This window comes from Elaeis guineensis, chromosome 3 (assembly GCF_000442705.2).
Source record: "Elaeis guineensis isolate ETL-2024a chromosome 3, EG11, whole genome shotgun sequence".
NCBI lineage: Eukaryota > Viridiplantae > Streptophyta > Magnoliopsida > Arecales > Arecaceae > Elaeis > Elaeis guineensis.
In genome coordinates, this window is record NC_025995.2 from 121,150,722 (window position 1) to 121,168,366 (window position 17,645).

Genomic DNA, 17,645 nt, shown 5'->3' on the forward strand with positions numbered 1-17,645 from the left:
ATATAATAACGTATAACCCATATACATTCCAAACCTTTAAGCAATTCGCCGAATCAACATTAAACGGTTAATGGCTCAATCCATTGTTAATATTAGATTCTGTATCGCAGTTTCATAGCAGGTTTCATGTTTATTTCACGCTACAGATTCCCTCCCAGCTGTACTAACTCATTATCATTCAACCATCAGCAATTTGTTTACACAATTTTGGTATGAGTCGAGGCAAAACTCTCAGCATCCTATCCCCTCCTATGGAGTTCATATCATGTGACAATGCACAATTTTTCATTTTCCTCATTTGCAAAACCTTTATCTTCCAAGGCAAATCAGAAAGACGCCAGCCTAAAACTTAAATATTCCAATTGTACCGCATAAGCACATTGATATTCCTCATAGCCAGAGCTAAAACAATTTGGTATACAGCAGGAATCAATTACATTCACCAAGCCTCATTATATATTTGAGATTAATTTCACTCGTATTTGTGATAGCATATATTGGAAAATTAGTACAGGATTTTTTACATGCACTGCATATCATCCTGAAGAAAAAAGCTACAAAACAACAGTTCCATATGTTTCCGACATACATATATATATTTATTTAAATTACATATAGACAACATAAAAGAGGATCCACAACCAAAATTTTGGCTCCTATAAACAAAACACCCAATCTGAATGTGACGAGACACCAAATTAACTACATCTACGCCCATGACTATATTGGCTCGTAAAATCCATTAAGTGTGCTCTGGAGAAGCACAAATGTGTTATATGTCAAGTTGTCGCCTCTCTTCCTGTATTGACCGGAAGATTCGTGCTGCAGACTCTGTGGCAGAGCTTGCATTGTGGGGTACAACCTTAATCACATGAGTCTGATAGTCGCTCTCATTAGATCGTAACAGCTGTCTTGAACGCTTTGTAAGTGGGGCTACAGGATGATCTAGTGCATCTCTCCCTTCCCCTTGAACCCTCTCACAAGGACTGCTTGCTGTGCTTCCCTGCAACTCGCAATCTTTAGACGCATTCAACTTCCAAGAACAGCCTCCAAAAGCTTCATTCTTTAGATTCAACATGTTACATGAACTCTGTGAGTGCTGTTCGGTCTGCTCCATAGGCCTGGTCAAAGGGCTCACCTGTTCAACAACTGAAGTAGGGATAACTGGGTTAACAACTGGAAGGCCATAAGGTGCTGGGAAGTAGTTCAGAGCAACTCCAGGTGACCTAAAAGGAGTCCCCATGTTTAGTTGCTGATGAGTTGCTGGGACACCATAAGCTTGGTTCATGAAATCTCCACCAACTTGAAGCTGCATAGGGCCACAACCTCCATAAATAGGGGCCATGAAACCAGCCGATGGAGGACAAAACCCACTGTATGGTTTGTAGATAAGCCCTTCTGTAGGCGACATGACAGGAACCAACCACTGATTTGCAGGCGGTTGGAAACACCAAGGACCTGGTGAGTTATCAGGAGCCACAGGGACAGCTGGTGGTTTTCCAGAGCAAGGTTCACTGCTTGGAAGCTGATCAAGTTCCTTGCTAAGGCCACCATCAGGAGAAGGGGATGGATGAACTCCCCTTTTCTCTGTGGGGCACTTGATGTTCTGGTTCTGTTCCTGAACATTATCTTTCTGTTCTGTCAGTGGTTGCAATTCTACATTGGACTCCGCAGGTAGGTTCTTTGTAGGCAATTCTAACATAGAATTGTTCGAACCATGATTGTCACCAAGAAGTAGATGTGGTGATGCAGCGAGTAACTTCTGAACCTGTTTGACAAGAACCAGATTCGCTAGTTTACATTGTGTACTATGAATACAATTTCTAGTCATGTGATATTGTTGATACCCACTAACCTTTATCAATCTATGCAGCTCAAACAATTGTAATGCAAAAATCCTCTGTTGGCTGCAACAAACAAGAGGTGTTTGTTGATCACAAAAGAAACTTCAAACCCAAAAGGTAAGACACTTATCGTTACCGTATTTCAACAACAGTAAACTTTTCACAGGCATTTCCTGGCATATACACCTGACAATTTGCTATTGTAAAGAAACGGCAGAGAATAATGCACCATTATTACTACCACCATTTAAAGTAATTAACTGAGATTTGTCTAAAGTCCAAAATAAGGTGCGGTGCAAATCAACCATTGATTTGTAACTGAAGCACGATATGTTACGAAATGTCAGTGAGTGAATGGGAAAAAAAGGTGGCAGATTCAAGCTCGAGAAGAAGTATTGGAGGGGCTTGTCTAGGTGCAGATAGGAATGTTGGAAGGCAGTGGGAGAAAGTTGTAGAGCTAGAAGCATTAGTGCCATATGATTTCAACATGATTTACTGATTCTTAATGCAAGACCATTGGCACATAGGATGTGCCAAGAACTAATTCATAGACAAGTGTGATGATTTGATATTGCATTTTTATATGCTTAAGTGTTGTAGGTTCAGGGGATCTCTTAATTTCCCATGTCTACTTTCTTCTTTGCAGGAAGACACCATTCGGAGCTGTCATTTGATGAAGTTCAACCAAGTGGGACATCCATTCCGCAGACACAAGATAATCTATTAAGGAAAATAATCAAGGAAAATGGTGCAACTTAAACCAGACAAGCACATGAGAATAGGAGTAACATACTACACATGGCACATCTGGAAGCATTAAGTCACAACTTGCAAATAGCCTCTGGCCCATAATGTTAGGAACATACTGACCTTAGTAAAAGGCAGTTTCCATGATTTTATAACATAAACGCTTGTCCCTATGCTCTCAGTTGGCTCCTAATCCGCTACATATTTTCTCTATCCTCTTCTTTGTCCAAAAAAATGTATAAAAGCAAGCTAAAAAAAATTTGGAGGTTGAACCATATCACCAATCAAATCAATCGAAAAAAAAGCTAATGGTTCGCCCATAGATTAAATGCAATTCCCACAGTTATAAGCAGTAAATGGCAACATTCAAATTCCTTTATTTTTACTACTTGCATCTTATTTATTTCAGTCTTCCTTTTCTATCAAATTTAGTGATATTATTCAATGCTCTCCTTTAGCATGGATTTCTGCTTTCAGCAGACACCACCAAATGATCCATATTCTGAAAAAACAAAGGTTTCATCATATTTCACATGTCTAAAAACCAAATGACAATATTAAAAGAATGATTAAAAGTAATAACTCCCAGCAAGTCCCCAAATGGGTGTATAACCTGCTTCTGCAAATGGCCTCTGAATACTTGTTCGTAAATCTGTCTGTTCCTATGAATGTTGATCAGCTAATTGAGTGATTTCAACTTCTCAATTTCTAGTATTATTACCACCAATATCATCATCTCCACCATGATCAAATGCAGCCTCTTTATTTTCCAAACAACAATATCGAGTGATAACAGACCTTATGTGCTTGTATACTTCTTCAAAGGTTCCAAGTTTTGGTTTCGGCCAGACCAATTTAGTATCAATTTTGGCAGTTCTAACTTGAGCTTTGGAGTCTCAGCCAAAAACTTCAAAAAAAAAGGCAAGAAAACATATATTAAAGAATTTTATGCTATATCATATCATGTCTTTGGATGTACAGTTTCAGTGTTATCAGGTTGAAGCCCAAACTTGAAAAATTCTAAATCACATAACTTATCAATTCAGAGTGTAATATATCATATAACCATATGATAACAATATAATTATCTAAGGAAATCATGCAAATGTCTATGAAAGTAGAATGCACGAAACATGCTGCACTACGATACAAATTTGACATGATATCATCTAATCAAGAACCAAGCATTAACAGAGAAAAACTTTTAAGTACAAAAATATAACCAAGGCTCCAATTATTTCATCTAAACATGTATATATTTGAGCTCAAAACTGTTCAACTCAAAGTTCAATCCTTGACTCCTTGTGCATCTCTTTGGGCTTAATTTACTCTGAATATCTCATTTTCCTTCCACTGTTTCAACAAAATAGAAACCTACTTACAACCCAATATAATCTCTCACATCTAAAAAACAACCAACCTTCTTGTGAACTTTATCGGAGTAAAACCCATCAATGCTTCCAATTCTCTAAAAACATAAAAACTATATGCTTGAATAAAATAAAATTCTTATGAATTGCTAGATTTATCACCTCCAAGTTCCTTAATTTAAAAAAGAAAAGAAAGGGAAAGAAAAAGGAGAGAATCAATTCTAGCCAAATTTGACTGCCTATGAGCATTATTGTAAAATGGAACAACTGACCCCAAAATTACACTACTACCTAACACTGATTAAAGTTAGAATCCAAAATTCATTTCGAGCAAAATAGTGTAAAAGCACGTTGTGGTCAGTTTTGGCTTGCTTTTAGCTGAAAAAAATCAGTTTCAATAGAAACTTCAAATTACCTGGTGTGGGAATAGAGGAATCCAACTAAATATCAATGATGAAAAGAGAAGTCAACAAGGTGGTGGACTAATAAACAAGTGCATATAAGCCCCTTCGTTATGGGTTCATAACAATGCTGAATTTGAACGACATGATTTCTTTATTATTTTAACATTTGTTAAAAATTTCCTTCAAATTAGAAAAGAAATGTTTTGTCAGTCACCAAAGAAAAGATTCACCAAATCGCCTGTGCAGAGCAACATCAACCACCCCACTGAGTACTTTATTGAACTTACCTATAGGTACAAAGGTTGCCGTCTGATACTATAATCGATAGCTTCTTATAACCCTATGGGTATACTAGGCAGACCAGGTAGCTAAGACCTTACAAAGACCTGCTATTGATTTGCTTTGCCTTTGTTATACTTCTAATGCAAGGGGCAGTTTGTCATTTCAGCATCTGCATCCAATGCACAAACAATTTCTCCTTTTCTTTTTTCCTGATAAACATGAACTTTTCAAGATGTTTATTCCAACTTAAAATTGGTCCATTTATAATAAAAAATAATGTTGATTCCAAGAAGCTTTAAATTATTGTTTCTTGCTAGCATCAGCAGGAGCAGCTTATTTTTGCTGTCATCTCTTTCAGACTCTTGTTGCACAGATGGCCTTAGTAAATGCCTTAGTAAATGCCCTTGGCAGGAGCCTTGACACTTGGATGCCTTTTTTTTTGATTTTATAAGTGACTACCACCAAATCCAAATAAAGCCTGATGATGAATTGAAAACAGCTCACGACTCAGGATGTCCTTAATGAATGGATGGTGATGTCATTTGGGCTGTCAAATGCTCCGAGCACTCTTATTCGACTCATGAACCACATTTTCAGACCTTATTTGGCCGGTACCTTAATATTTGTTTTGATCATATTAATCTATAGCAAAAATATTGAGGAGAACATAAAGCAACTGCATCAAGTTTTCAAAGTCCCGAGATTAAAAAAAAAAAAATGTACACTAATTTTAAAGAAGAGTAAATTCTTGACAAATAGGTTAGTCCTTTTAAGCTTGGTTGTCTTGGCCTGAGGCATCAAGATGGACTCTTCCAAAGTTGATATTTCTTGTTAGCTCATGCCTACTCCACATGATATTTCAAAGTTTTTATGGTCTTGCTACTCTTCTACCACTGCTTCATCAAAGGCCTTGGAACCATTATTGCTTCTATCACTGAATGCTTGAGAGGTGGCTACCATGAATTGACTAAGGACGCCAAAAAAGCTTAGAAGTTATTAAAAAGAAATGGCAAAGGCTCCTGTTCTAGCTCTTCTAGATTTCAATGATGTTCGGTGGATTGTGATGCTTCAAATGGGGGAATTGATGCCATGTGTAGCCAAAAATATAAAAACATCACCATGTTCAGTGAAAAATTAAATAATTCCCATGAAATTAGTACACCTAGTATAAAAAGTTTTATGTTATCATCTGAGCTTTGGGTCATTGAAGCCACTACCTCATATTTAAGGAGTATGTTCTCTTTTTGGATCAAGAAGCCTTGAAATTCATAAATGGCCATCATAAACTCAATATTAGGCATACAAGATAGATAGACGTCCTCGAAACCTACACTTTTTATATCAAGCATAAGGCCCACATACAAAATCAAGTGATGGATGCATTGAGCAAAACTGGCCTTGTTGCTTGTCATGCAAGGCGAAAGTCTTAGGTTTGAAGTACTCGAAAAGTTATACAATGATGATTCATATTTTAACAAAATTTGGGAGAAATGCTCTAAAATTCCTTATTCTCACTTCATTCATCATAATGCCTATCTCTTTAAAAACCAATCTTCTGTGTATTCTAGAATGTTGACCATGCCACGCTATTACCAAAGAAGCTCATAAAGGTGAACTTGATGGACGCTATTAAAGGAACGAAATCGGGGTTCTCCAAAAAAAATTATTGGTAACATACGCCTCAAGATGGTGCATACATCAAGAGGTGTAGGACTTGTCACATAGCCAAAGCTTGTGCTCAAAATACAGATCTCCATGCTCCACTACTAATTCCAGATGCTCCTTGGGAGGATCTGAACCAAGAAAACGTTTTCAACTTATCCCACACTCAAAGAAACAAAAATTCTATCATGATGGTTATTGATTGCTTTTCCAATGTGGCTCATATTTACCTTGTAACAAAACTTTGGGTGCTTCTCATGTGGGCGACGTTTACCTTCAAGAGATTGTCAAAATTCATGGCATACCAAAGAAAACTACTTTCGATTGTGATCCCAAATTTGTTGATCATTCTTGATACACTTTCAAGGAAGCCTAGCACCCCTCTCCAATTTAGCCCCTTGCATCACCCTTGAATGGATGGTCAAAAAGTGGCCGCTAATTGAAATTTGTGTAATCTTTTGAGGAATGTGATGGGTAAAAAACATATTTGTTAATGGAATCTAGCCTTGGCTCAACCTGAGTTAGCCTATCATTGATCATCTAGCCAAACTACCAGTATTAGTCCTTTTCAAGTGGGTGAAATCCTAGTAGCGCATTAAACCTGGCTCTTGTTCCTATGACAACATTTTAGTGGAAATGCAAAAGAACAAGCTAAGCACATCCAACATTTTCATGAACAGGTGCAAACCCAAATTGTGAAGCACAATCAAAAGTATCAAGACACCACCAACAAGCATAGAAAGCCTGTGGCCTTCAACAAAGGGAATTTAGTAAGGATCCAACTTTGCAAAGACTTCCCATTGGGTCATCATGGCAAGATCATGCCAAGAGCTGATGGACCATTCAAAGTTCTCAAAAGAATTGGGGAGATGCTACTGGGAGATTATTACATTTCAACCATTTTCAATGTAGATCTTTTACCATACTATGGAGATGAAGAAGACACATGAACTCCAGTGCAATCCCTCCAACTTAAGAAGAATGACACCCGAGTGCCCATGGATAAGGCCCAAGAAGAAGCCCATAAGAGAAGCCCACTCTCATTTTGCTTATCATTAATGTACTCTGGTGGGTGGTTGGATCTACAGGTACTCGTGAAAGTGCCCGTTAGAAACTCAGGATGTCACTAATAGTTGGATATATAGGTACTTGTGGAATTGTCCCTTGGAAACTTCAAATGATTACTTAGTAATTTCATCATAAATCTATCATTAATTTTTCACGGGGGAATGTCCTATTTATGTAACAAAACTATGCAAATGAAATTAACCTATGGTAAGTACCGATTTTATTTTAAGAGGTGCTGGCTTCTTGCTCTTTCCTTTCATGGTGGATTCCATAAGGGAGTGTATACCCCAATTTTGCTTGTGTGACATCCACTTATCTCAGTCCTTGCATTCCAATGTCATTGTATGCCAATTTTATGCATGAAAGCCAAAAACAATTGTTTCCTCATAATCTTGTCTGGACACTTAAATATTTCAGCTGTTGTAATTTGTTTTCTTGACTTCATCAACTAACATCCATACTTAAAAAGGAGCACATTCAGCTTTAATAAGGACATTAACGGATTGTTTCTATTCTTATTCCGCTTCAATAAGGATATGAATGGATGGTTCTTATCCTTAATCTCTTTATTCTTAATCTTCTTTTTATGCTTGTACACATATCCCTCAAATAATGCTAGAGATAAGCATGTCTCCATCTTTTCCCTGAATACAATAATGCATCAAAACATTGCACCGATAGCATCAGTAGTTTGTCACGTAAACCAGTACCATGATTAAATTATGCAGCAGAATAACTCAAACAGTGAAAAGCATACATTAACATACAGATTCTGGCCTCATAATGTAAAGTGACATAATTATTTAGGTGGATGATAAGTTGTTGGGCATAAAGAAATTAAGTTGTTTAAAATAGCCAAAAGGTGAAGTGTTAAAAGAACACACACTGCCCACATGCGACCACAAAAGAAGAACTACAATGTTAAGCAACTTCAGCAAAGAGACAAATTATATTAAAGATCTCTCAATAAGAAGAAACCATCATCATGAGATAAGGAGAGTAGAAGCTGGATGATATTGTAATGTAGTTGGCAAGCAACTGCATGGTACTTACTTGATTATAGCTGTTCTCACTGTCCAGAATTGTTTTGGACCGATTACTCCCACAACTTCATCAAGAGAAATATTCAAGCCTGCGATAGAGTCCATCGACGTATCAGACATTTCACCATTTCTGTCTCCATCCCCCAATTCCAGTGACACACCTGCCTTGTCACCTAGTTTCAGGTAGCAGTTATCAGCCATATTTGCATCCCTGTGACTATTTCTAGGTGATGACTTAGAACAGCATCCACTTCTCAGCCTAGCATCCCCATTTTCCATAACATCTCTGCTTTCCAAGCATCTGAGTTCACCCAGACAACCATTATCAGAAGATTCTTGACTTCTTTCAGTATTTCCTGAGCATGTTTTATCAATAGCATTTCTGATTCTTATGCATTCATGATCTAAAAATGCCTTGGAAAAAACTGAAGGTTCTGAAATCTTCTCTCCATTTTCTGGGTGGAAAGCAAATTCTTCTGTCTGTTCTTTAATTCCTCTAGTTTCTCGATGCTCTTTCTCACTATGGTTAGTTTCATGTTTTCTTGAATTTGCAACACAAGCACTTTTTTGCTCCAAGGGCTTGTCATAAAAATTTGACAACTGGGCAGATGAACTGACGGTGCAAGAGTAACTTTCTGCTGGCTCCTTTACACCAGAGGCAGATGATTTTTGCATCTCCTTCACAAGCATATTCTTGCTTGAGCATTTAGCAAACTCAGAATGAATGAACGTAGGAACCCTGAAATCATCGTCTTCCTCACTAGAATTCTTCCTATCATAGACATCATGAGGATGGAGCAAATTGCAGTCAGCAATTGAAGATGCAGCATGTGAAGATCTTTGATTCCCATGCCTAGCAGGTCTCTTGAATTTCCTAATTGTAGCAGGAGGGATCTTTCCATTTGATGAATGTGAATGAACCTTCCTAAAGTTATGCACAGGTGCATCAGAAGGTGTATAATATGGAGATGAGACACTCCTCTCGTGACCACATTCCTATAGCCAACATATTTTGTCAGCATCAGAACAGCAGATGAATGGAATGAATAATAGATGAAGCAAACGAACAACTTTCTGTGATCAGGTATGTCCCCAATAAACTGGCTTAACTTCATCCAACACAGAGCGAGTGGGAGGGGTGGGGGTTTATGAGAAGACAAAAGGTAAAATTTAGTATTAGAAATGATAGTGCATCAGGCTAGGATGGAGACTAGTTACTAAAACTCAGAGAGAGAGAGACCATCGACGAGCGAAAAGGTGCACAATATGAAATACAAGAAACTTTCCATACAAGCAAGATGGCAAAGTGCAGCAGATTGTTGTGTCAGGAATAAGTGGAAAGTCACATGTAAAGTGTTCTCGGGCAAGGAGCGTACCCATAATGAGCAATGGTCAAAGAATAATTTTAACTGAAAGAGCAAGGACTGTTAAGAGATGATAGAATTGGAAGTTGGGAGTCATATGAAATCGTGAAATCTTAACTGTTTCAATCACTCTTCAACTCACACCTGAACATTGTAAGCTGATATTTCAATGTTTTGATAGCATGCCCTCTTCCAGCTAAAGTATTGAAGCCAAAATGGCCTTGCCAGATAAAAGAAAATTAACAAATATAGGGAACAAATGGGAGGCAAGATATAATGCAAGAGCATTTAAGTTTACCTTTCCCACAACAATGCATCATCAATTTATAGCCACAGAAAATCAAGTCAGGGGCTGACATCATGTAATAACTGAGGATTCTTTGGAGCAAAGATAACCATAGTTACTCATTTAACTCTTATGTGCACTGAATCATCAGCCCAATAAACTATGTAGCATGGGCTTCTTAGCTGGATGGAAAGATCCACCAATGATTGCTTTTGAATTTTACAGAAAGACGATTTTAAGTGATGCAAAATATTAAAATGATGAAGCCAAGAAAGAAGCAAAGGGTAGACAACAATGAGATGTTAGCAATGAGAACTGTATACAACTACCTAAGACCATCAAGATTATCTTTTAAAAAGTAAGAAGGCAAAGGACTTGAAGTATGGTTTAAGTAAAGGTGAAAAGGAAATGAGTCTATATAACCATACTAAAGCCCTATATCTACTAATTAAAGGAAAAAACAGCATAAAGTTTGAATGGAATCACACAAAGATGACATTGTAGGCCAACTTTTATTGCAGATAATATGTATTCAATTGAGGACACCAGATAAAGAAAAAGGTAAATGCATATAGGAACGTGATGAAGAAAAAGCACCTTGTTGGCACACCAATTCCTTTTGAGTATCTTTGATTTCATATCAAATTGGATCAAGAAAGCAATTGAAAATGAAAGGTTCTGTTTTAAAGAGAAGAAAAATTAAATTCACATTTTCATTTTACAGAAGAAAACAAGAATGAAAGAAAAATAAGAGCAAAAGAAATAGAGAAAATAGAATAGGGAGAGTGAAGATCGAGGATGAGAACTTCTCAATTATTTCGAACTTACAAAATATGACAAGAACTAAGTATTTTATAAAGCTCCATATACAAGGATCAGAAAACTGAGAGATATGCCTAAGACCTCCTAGTCAATACTACAACAGCATAAAGATTTTTAAAGCCAATCCTAAGTTTAGGACTCCTCAAGACTCTATAAGTGTACTTCCTTAATTAGAAACTAACTTTTAACAAGTTAGAAAACAAAAGATGCTATTCAAGAGCTCCAGTAATTATGTTCTCATGAACATGTAAAATCCTTCTTACTTTAAGACAATTACATGTACTCTTAAGTAAAAACAAAAATGAAAATCGAGCAACTACAATTTCTCTCGTGTCAGCAAACATTGGAAGAATGTAGAAAGGAAAATCATACTGTATAGGGCCATCTAAGAATTACATGAAGATCATAAAGTGGCCAGCCATCTCCCCTCTTCCTTTATAGAAGGATTCTTCCTTGAGTCTTAAAAAGACAAAAGGAAAAAGGAGAGGTGACAGCATATTTATATGGACTCCACACTTGAAAGTTAATCATTTCTGGATTCAAAGAAGAGGTGAAATATAGAAAGTCATTCATGTGGAGAACAAGATCAGGACTTCTTTCACGCATGAATGAAGAAAGAAAAACAAAAGAACCGGCAGTTATGTAGGTTCCAAGATGAAAAACAAGCTCAAGCAGTCCGAAGAGAAGAATGAGGGTATCACCATATCTCAACTCTTTCGTAACTTATTTATCTCGAGAGAGAAAGCAAGACCATGGCTACATAACTGACTCCGCTTTGACTATTTTAAGCTTCTTTTTCCCATCTTGCACCTTTCAGTGAAGTACTTAGAAGTCAATACAATACCTTCTATTATTTTTAATCTAGGTCTTTTTGTGATGAAAAATGCCCTTCTTATTACATTCAATTGCTTGTTATGATATCATACTTTCATTTAATATTTATCTTCTTGGCTTCAGCAGACAATTCATGTAACAATGTTGCTATGACTAGTTGGATTTTTTAACCCTCTAAAAAGACTACAAAATTATTATCATCATCAATCACTGAATACAAACAATTATTTCCCATTCCTTACTTGAAGAGTTCATTTTCGCTTACCTGACGGTAAGAAACCTTCAATGGGTTATAAAGGAAGTTGTGATGTTGTCTCCATATTAATGTCAAAAAAATCATTTCCTTGCTCCACTAAAACCCCATTTAGGAATCTTGCATTTGGTTAATATTGTAACTAATGTGGCTGTCAAAAGGAAATTTGAAACTTGTGAGGTTCCTTGAGGTCCAATACGTTTTTGTTTTTGTCCCTCATTCACAAGGCCATAAAGGAATATTCATCACATAGATTGCGCCTTTTGGCTCCATCTTTACTGCTTTTGTCCTTGCTAATGCTATTCATGTTTCCACTTTTTGTTGCAAATAACAAAAGGTACTCTCTTATTCCATATTCTATGGGACCTAAGGATCTTTTGAAAGGTATGCGCACCCTCCAGCAACCAGCCCATGCTAACTCACCTAAAAACTAGGACTTATTTTGATTCTAAGTAGTTTATTAATCAAGTAAAGCTAACTCTTTCTCAACTGAACATCCTTTCAATACCTCTACTACGAGCTCTTGCTATTCATCTCAGTCCCATTGAAATCTCTTAAAAGCATGGAAGTACTGACAATAGCCTCTGCAAACCAAACAAAGTTGTGGATCCTTAAAAATGAACATACCTAAAGGATATATAACCTCCTAACATTTTAGCACAATTCAATCAGAGGATCAAATCATCATAAAGAAAAATGACTTTATGGCCTGCTTTCAGAAAAAGATCATATGTTCTAGTTTCCAAATGTAGAGTCCAATCTAAAATTAAATACATGATATTGGAAAAGAAAGGGATCAACATTCAAGAAAAGGCAACTCCTCAAAAAGCTAATTCTTGAACCAGAGACTAAGTTAAAGATGAAAATTATATACTTCAACCAATAATTTGTACTTTAGAGCAGTTCTCCCTCTTTTACTGAACAAAAATAAGCTAATTTCTGTCTTTGTGGTGAAAACATTCATAACCAGTTTTCTCCTCCATCCCCTATCCCCCTGCACAAATAAAAGGAAGGCTTGGAGGAATTAGAAATAATCATCTATTACAGAAAGAAAAAAAAAAAGGGACAGAAAAATGAAGTCGCCTAGCCTCTTAGCCATATGGCTTGCGTTTAGGATGCTAAAAGAGGACTTTACCAAACAATGAAACAGAATGCCTAAAAAATGGCAGTACCCTGCCCTTCTTGCTAACTATTTTCTGCTCTAAAATACTTTGCAAGTTTTGTCCCTTTAATGTATAACTATCACCACTGTGCTTCTAATTTAAATGGCATGACTGCTACAAAACTTTGGAAAACTTAGTCATGTAGCAGCCATCCTATAACATAGAAATAATAGATTAATAACACATTAATATAAAATGAAAGATACATATAAGAAATTCTTGAAGTCAATCCCCCATATTCCTTTCTTCCCTAGCATGCCATCCACATTTAACTTTCAGTTGTGCCTATTACTACATATCACCCCATCAGCAGCACTATAGTACATATAGTTGGGAGCAAGCTTGCCTTGTAACCTGCCAAGCCAGTCCTTGTCCTTGATCTTTTATCTTCCACCTAATCTCTGGTAACAAATTTGTGACATTTTACCATTGCCATGGCACCTGTCATTTGGTCTAAAGAAAGAAAAAGAAGCAAAAAAGAAAGAAAGACTTTACACCATTCAATAATTCATTGTCATAGAAAATAAAAAAGTGGTTGCACCACAACTTAACAAACCTCGACATTTTGAAAACGTTCCTATTAATACATTCATGCACATTTTATTGATCACTTTTTTAACTTGTGGGGGAAAATGGCAGGGAAGAGATAAGTCTTCTTGTCCTAGCCCCTCACTTCTTCCAAAGAAATATTGGACAACCCAGAACTTAAAAAAAAAAAAAAAAAAATATATGGAAATCTCCTCTTTTTTTTTCCTTTTTAATCTAGGCATCTACATGGAAAACCACATTTGAATCCAAGAGCTATCGCAATCTTATTGATTATATTAAATTATTTCCACAAGCTTATATAGAACTCCATACATTTGTCTAATGACATGTATTTGTACTTCTATAGAAACAAAACATCTGGTTGTGTATATATATATATATATAAAGAACTACTGGTGTTTATCAAGCTCAAAAACAAAATATGTGGTTGTATATCAAGGCCCCAACCTCTGTTGGTTGTGTTTGGAATCTAAAAGTAAAAAATGGGAGAACATTTGGTGGCATTTGTTAATTGATGGTAAAAGCCAACTAGCATATGCAACATTGTTCCATGAATTGCAGGCTGAAACAAGACGTCTAAGATTAAATGTGGTCAAAATAAATATGAGTGAAAGCATACCATCATAACAAGCAAGAAAGCATGTCAAACTAAGGTCATACCACAAACTGGATGAAAGAAGAGTTCATTAGAAAATTGACCTGGCTTGATGCAGTGGAAACCAGGATGCTGGCATTATGTGGTGGAAGAGGCAATACAGAAGCAGCTGTAGAATTGAATCTATGTGAAGGGATGCTTAGCTGTTCATACAGGGCCATCTTGTTCCTAGGAGGTGCTCTTGGACCCCCTTTATCTGTATCATTCACATGAAGCCTTGGAAACATGGGATTCATGATCTTTTCCTCTTCCTTCCCCACTTTCATCATCCCAACTCTGGCAAACTTAACACAATTCCCTATCAATCAATTAAGGAAGCTCGAAGCAAGATCCCCAAATTTCCAATGTCCGACAGCCAATCCCAGATTCCAAGAAAGCAATTCTTTAGTTCAATTCAAAGAAAGACTATAGAAGTTGATCTCTTTAAGTAAAGACCACGGGAATTCTTCTCCACAGAGTCCAGACAAGAGTGAACAATCCAAAACTTCCTATCCTGGGGGCAAGAATCTCACCGAAGGAATTAAGAGGCGCAAGCAAACCATTTTCCTAACCAGAACAGAAGCTTATATTGATCGAAAAATTCTTATTACGTAATCCAGATAAAAATCCAATTTTTTCACAGAAACCGCTGGGGGACGGCAAGAACCAGAGCTCTCGTAGTAAAGACCCCAGAAAAAGGATCGCTCTCCAAATGAACATAAAAATCTCAAAACTTCGGCAAGAACTTTAAAACAGAGGCACAGGAAAACTTGTTACCCGCCGGAATTGCAGCTAATTGTGAACCACACGATACTTGCGACAAAACCCAGATCAAACTATTATCTTTTCCTTCGAAATCACAGCGAGACCTCAAGGAACGAAATTGAGCGGAAAATGCAACCTTTCAGCCAGGAAAAGATAGTAGCATCGAAATCCATGGTGAAAGATGGTTTGACGAAGGGAAGAGATCCAAACCGCTCCAAGAACCCAGAACAAGAACTCTTCTTCCCAACCGAGAGCAAAAATCCCAAACCGTTGGGACAAGAATCTTAAGCAGAGGAAAAGGAAAATATATATATCCGATCTTCCTATCAAAATCTCAGCGAGACCTCAAGGATCGAACCGTAGCGAAAACTGACGAAAAGTCCGATCTTTCAGCAAGAGAACAACACTAGCATCGAAACCCGAGAGGAAAGATGATCTTCCCGAGAGGAAGCAACCAACGATAGCACGAGGAATGAAATCTTCTTCCTGGATAGAAAGAGACAAGGGCGAAGCGGGGCGAGATCGCGGAAGGGAAGAGCGTGGAAAAGAAAAGGAAATATCCAGAGAACGGAGGAGGAGGCTGGGAGAGATAGATATGGTGGAGGTGAGGTAGGATTTTGCTTCTCCACTGGGGTTTGCCCTCGTTCGTACAGGGAAAGCGGCCGCAAAAGCGCAGGGCATTGCGGGTCCGCTGCCAGCTGTATCCACCGGTGCAAGGCAAAGGCGCGACAGGAATTTGCGAAACCATTACGCTCCTATTGCTGGAACGTGGATAACGCCGTATACAAACGGAAAGTAGCCGCATTACGCACGTAAGGCGGCGAGGTCTGTTTCTTTATTTTAAAGGAAAAAAAAAAATGCTGTAAAACGAGGATCAAATTGCTTCTTTGAATCCCTCCGCAAATCACAGTCACGTATTTAACCACTGCACTTGCGTGGTTATGGGTCGGATCAATGGACATCGGAGAAAAAGAAAAAGGGTGTGGTACATATGCAGTCGTGTGTGTTTCTTCGTGATTGGATTGATCCACCAGCTCAATGGTGGATCTAATCCAACTAAAAGTTACATCTTTATTTACTCGGATCTGCTAAAGGGATAAACAAGGATAACAATAAATGATGATTGTGACACAATGTTTGTTATTGTCTTTAAACGCGCCTGAATCTTGTTGATAACAAAAATATAGTCAAATGTCGCATGCAGCTATCTTGAAACAAAAATTTTCTAGTGCATGCATGAGGAAATATCATATGCAAAGATTTTTTTTACCAGATACCCTATTGCATCTATTTTAACATGGAAACCGAAGGGTCAAAATGAATAAGATTTTTCTAATGAATTCCACCAATCCCGTGACTTAAAAATATATATATATATATATATTATATTACTCTCTTCTTCCTCGTCGAGCCATCCTTTCCTTTCCATCAATCTACGAGATCTTTCTTATTTAAATCTTTCCCTTGTGAAGATATCCATCCCAAGTATATATCATATAGCCATAGATTAGATACGGATGAATATTATATTTTAAAATTATATATTAATTTTTTTGAAAATATGTATTAGATCACTATTCGATATATATCAAACAAGTATATATCAAAAACTCATCGGGTATGTATTACTTGGATATATGCTATATATTGATAAAAATATTTTTTTTAAACAATATATTAATTTATCTGTAGGTATGTATTAGATTGCTACTAGGTTTATATCAAATAAACTTAAAATAGATGTATTAGAAATCCATCGAATGTCTGTCATGATATGCACATATACTAATGAATATGATATTTTGAAAATCATATTAATTTATCTAGTTGTGTATTGATTTACTTAGAGATGTATGTTAGATTGCCATTGGATATATGTTACAGAAATTTAAAATATGTAGCACAAACCTATTAAGTGTGTATTATCTGGATGTGTACTGTGATAAATATAATATTTTAAAAATTTTGTATCAATATATTTGGATGTGTATATAGATTGTTAGATGATTAATTTACTAAATGTGTATCACCTGATCATAGGCAATATATTAGTAGAAACAGCCTATAACCATGGAGAGAAAGAGATTCCACATTTTAGAAGAAGAGAAAGACTCGGAAAAGAGGAAGAAAGTCTTACAAATAAATGGACAAAAATTGCTGGTTGCAGCCAACTCTTCATCACTTGTCATCGATAACGAGCACCTGCAAGACAGCGTTCACACAGACTGAATTGGTGTCCGACGGGGACCTTTCGATGTTTAAGTCAGAGAAGAAAGTTGGTGAACAGTAGTTTTTGAATGTAGAAAGTAGTAGAGTTCTGACCTAGAGATGGCTTACCGGTACTGTTCACTTATCTCCTTTTTATAGATGATTCTGGTGTAATCGTAGAGCACGTGGTCCTACTTTTTATGGCACTAAATTATCGGACCATAAATATGGAATTAGTGGGGTGTTAATTCTCTTTAACAACCGTGACACGTAGTTGATAACTGTTTGTGACGGTTATGGTATGTTGAGCAGATTACTGGCCATATATCGGTAGAACCGACTATATG

At 36.9% G+C, this 17,645-nt stretch overlaps 1 protein-coding gene across 4 annotated transcripts; it reads right to left on the reverse strand.

Moving 5' to 3' along the window:
- Positions 1-555: 555 nt before the first annotated feature.
- LOC105040468 (protein HEADING DATE 3B) lies at positions 556-15,775 on the reverse strand. Of its 4 annotated transcripts, XM_073254721.1 has the most exons (6): positions 14,391-15,775; positions 12,854-12,973; positions 10,668-10,748; positions 8,431-9,416; positions 1,856-1,907; positions 556-1,768 (listed from the first exon to the last, which is right to left on the reverse strand). In XM_073254721.1, the coding sequence occupies exons 1-6, from the start codon at positions 14,613-14,615 to the stop codon at positions 773-775; spliced, it is 2,460 nt and encodes an 819-aa protein (XP_073110822.1). In that variant the 5' UTR covers positions 14,616-15,775; the 3' UTR covers positions 556-772. The 4 variants fall into 4 exon arrangements, with proteins under 4 accessions (XP_073110822.1, XP_010915306.1, XP_073110823.1 ...); XM_010917004.4 differs by lacking the exon at positions 12,854-12,973 and having other exon boundaries at positions 14,391-15,774; XM_073254722.1 differs by lacking the exon at positions 10,668-10,748 and having other exon boundaries at positions 14,391-15,774.
- Between the last annotated feature and the right edge of the window lie 1,870 nt (positions 15,776-17,645).